Source organism: Protobothrops mucrosquamatus, unplaced genomic scaffold (assembly GCF_001527695.2).
Source record: "Protobothrops mucrosquamatus isolate PMUCROS unplaced genomic scaffold, P.Mucros_1.0 scaffold6845, whole genome shotgun sequence".
Taxonomy (NCBI): Eukaryota; Metazoa; Chordata; class Lepidosauria; order Squamata; family Viperidae; genus Protobothrops; species Protobothrops mucrosquamatus.
In genome coordinates, this window is record NW_015392659.1 from 69,470 (window position 1) to 72,614 (window position 3,145).

The 3,145-nt window shown below is 44.7% G+C and overlaps 1 protein-coding gene across 1 annotated transcript in view; it reads right to left on the reverse strand.

The window, feature by feature from the left end:
* The window catches only part of LOC107300382 (plexin-B1-like), a 27,204-nt gene that overhangs the window by 21,069 nt on the left and 2,990 nt on the right, over nucleotides 1-3,145 (reverse strand). The window contains 3 exon segments of the mRNA XM_029286990.1: nucleotides 240-386; nucleotides 1,089-1,155; nucleotides 3,031-3,145. The exon segment at nucleotides 3,031-3,145 is cut by the window's right edge and continues 46 nt beyond it. Coding sequence (XP_029142823.1) covers nucleotides 240-386; nucleotides 1,089-1,155; nucleotides 3,031-3,145 — 329 coding nt within the window.

The following is a 3,145-nucleotide window of genomic DNA, read 5'->3' on the forward strand; positions in this document are numbered from 1 at the left end:
GTTCCTTATATGTTTTAGCCTCCAGTCCCCTAATCATCTTTGTTGCTCTACTCTGTACTCTTTCTAGAGTCTCAACATCTTTTTTTACATCGTGGTGACCAAAACTGGATGTAGTATCCCAAGTGTGGCCTTACCAAGGCCTTGTAAAGTGGTATTAACACTTCACGTGATCAATTGCGTGGTCCAAGATTGGTTCTAGGTGGGTGCTTCTTCCCGAGAGGTCCATGATCGGCCCTTACCAGTGTGCGATATTCTAGGTCTTCTCGGAGAAGTCGGTTGTCATTCAGGGTGTACTTGGCCTTCCCAGTGACCCAGTCCACAGGACCCTTGTCTACTTGGTGCTTGATACCCCGGAAGAGCATATACAGGGGCTCCCCAACAGAGTCCTAATGGAGAAACAGAGAAATCCTCATCATCTCTAGAGTTTCCACCTTGCATTCCTGACCTTTTAGCTGTCGATAAGAACTAGATCAGGGGGGATGACTGAAGGTTCAGTGCCAAAGTTTAACTTTCAACCGGCAAACAAATCCAGTCTGATGTGTGCATCATTAGTAAGCCGTGCAAAAACGTATTATAAAACGATGGCTCTTAGGAAAGGCATCACCTGGGTCTGAAACCCTGGAAGATTCATAAGGACATTCAACGTTCAATGCATAAGGTGAGCCAATCTGTTTTAGTCAGCAGCTGGCCTGCTTGCAGCAGTATTAAAAAAAAAATGTCTGGGCTCAGCCTAAGCACTAGTGTGCCAAAAACAGGCATGGTATAGATTCCTATTTCACAGATCTGACCGTTCCCAGTATGTCATCATGTCACTAATTTAAAAAAAAAAAAACCCACTTGGCTAGAATGTCTTGTTCCTGATCCAGAGCCAACTCCAGACTCTTATTCATCCGCTTTAGCAATATTTAATGCACAAGAGGACACTGGAGTCTTGGATGTCTCACTAAGCCTTCTGTACCCCTCCATCAAGATGCTAACAGCTGAGAATTAAGGGGTCCTTGGCGTTATCAGAGCAGAGCTTTATGCAGCTATCTAGCTGAGAAGTACATGATATATAGGTTGATGGATGGAGTTGATGGATGTCTCACCCTGACAAACGCGTAGAGGCAGATGGACATCCAGTTGGTCAGCAGCTTCTCAACCACAGTTTCTGTCCTGAAAGAGACATTGAAGTTGTTTCAACCTTGACTACATTGTTCTTCAGCGCTAATAAACCTCCCAGTTGGTTTAAAGAAAGCGAAAACAAAGGGCAATAAAAATCAAAACTTAACACTGAGAAGGGAGGTGAATTCAGTTCTCTTTAAAAAAATAATAATTCTTTGAACATCATGCAGAGTACGCCTGCCTAAATCTCTTGTGAGAGGTGGACACTGTCAGCTTCTTATGGAAGGGATTCCATAATAATAATAATAATAATAATAATAATAATAATAATAATAATAATAATAATAATAATAATAATAATATAAATAAATAAATAAATAAATAAATAAATAAAGTTGGAAGGGACCTTGGAGGTCATCGAGTCCAACCCCCTGCTCAGGCAGGAAACCCTACACCAGGGCTTTTCAACCTTTTCACCCATTGTACCACTTTTAGGATATGGCAACATCCGAGTACCACCAGTCGCCTAGCAAGGTGTCAAAAACTTGATGACCCAAAAAAAAAGGAAAAAAGTGATAAAGTACAGGTAGTCCTCGACTTACAACGGTTCGCTTAGTGACTGTTCGAAGTTACAATGGCACTGAAAAAAGTGCCCCGCAAGGCACAGCCGAGCAAGACACCTGCCTGCCTGCCCGGCCGTGCTCTTCCTCCTGTCCGAGGTTTTCATTATTGTGAGCATTTCTGTTGAGGATTGGCAGCAAAGGTGGGGTGGGGGGGTGTTTGGTTTTTATTCCCCCCATCTGCTGGGTAGTTGCAGCAGGTTTTGGTCACTTCACATGACCCTGGGACACTGTGACCGTCATAAATATGAATCAATTGCCAAGCATCTGGATGTAAATCACAAGACCCTGGAGATGCTGCAACATTCCAGCTGATTGGTGCTTCTTCTGGGCTCAGCAGAAGCACCAGGATCAGTGCTGCTTTTCAGCTGATTGGTGCTTCTTCAGGGCTCAGCTGGAGCCTGGCACTGATCCTGGCACTACCACTGAGCCCTGACAGCCCCGAAGAAGCGCCAATCAGCTGGAAAGCAACACTGATCCTGGCGCTTCCGCTGAGCCCTGACAGCCCTGCAGCTCCAGCCATCTCTCGCTCAGGCTTGTGCGGTGCTGCCACCGGTTCAGCTCATTCCCCTCCCCCACTACCACTTTTCTAGGATGGTCGCGTACCACCTGCCAGGTGCCAATGTACCACAGGTGGTACCCCGTACCACTGGTTGAAAAGCTCTGCCCTACACCATTTCAGACAGATGGCTATCCAGTCTCTTCTTAAAAATTTTCAGTGTTGGATCATTCACCGCTTCTGGAGGCAGGTTGTTCCACTGGTTAATTGTTCTAACTGTCAGGAAGGCCTTTGCAGAAAAGACTCTTACTCCATTCTCGTATCAAGAGGTGATATGCCATTGTTTCTTACTTAGAGGCCTATTGCGCTAGCTGGCAAATGCTGGGAATGGAGTATTACTTTCTTGGCCACAGCTAAGCTTTTTAGCAGGTCTCTGTTGGAAATAGAACACCGGACTAAATATTCTAGTTCTGATTTAGTTCTGATGGCCTTTCCTACAGCAAGTGTTCAGAGCAGGTTTGTCCCTATGAGCCAGTAATCAAGAGAAGGTTATTCAATCTGAGAAAGGAGCAAAAGCCTCTTGCATCCAATATCCTATTTCACAAAGGTATACTAGATGCCTACAAAAAAATAATAATAATCTGCATATCAGGAACAAGGACAATAAAACTTCCCCATTGTATTGTCCCCCATCTTGAGTAACCCCCCAACTATCATGAACAGTAAGTAGCCTTGATGCATTTACTCTTCTCCTCAAATTTGTCTTAACTCCCCCAGGCTTTTTTTTTTTTCTGGCAGTGACCTCACCTTCTCAGCATCAGCTTCGGGTTCTTGGCCACATATTGCTCCACCAGGTCATTCAAGAGGGTCTTGAGGATATCTGTGAAGTACTCAAGTTTCCCATGCAAGGCGACTGTGAGAA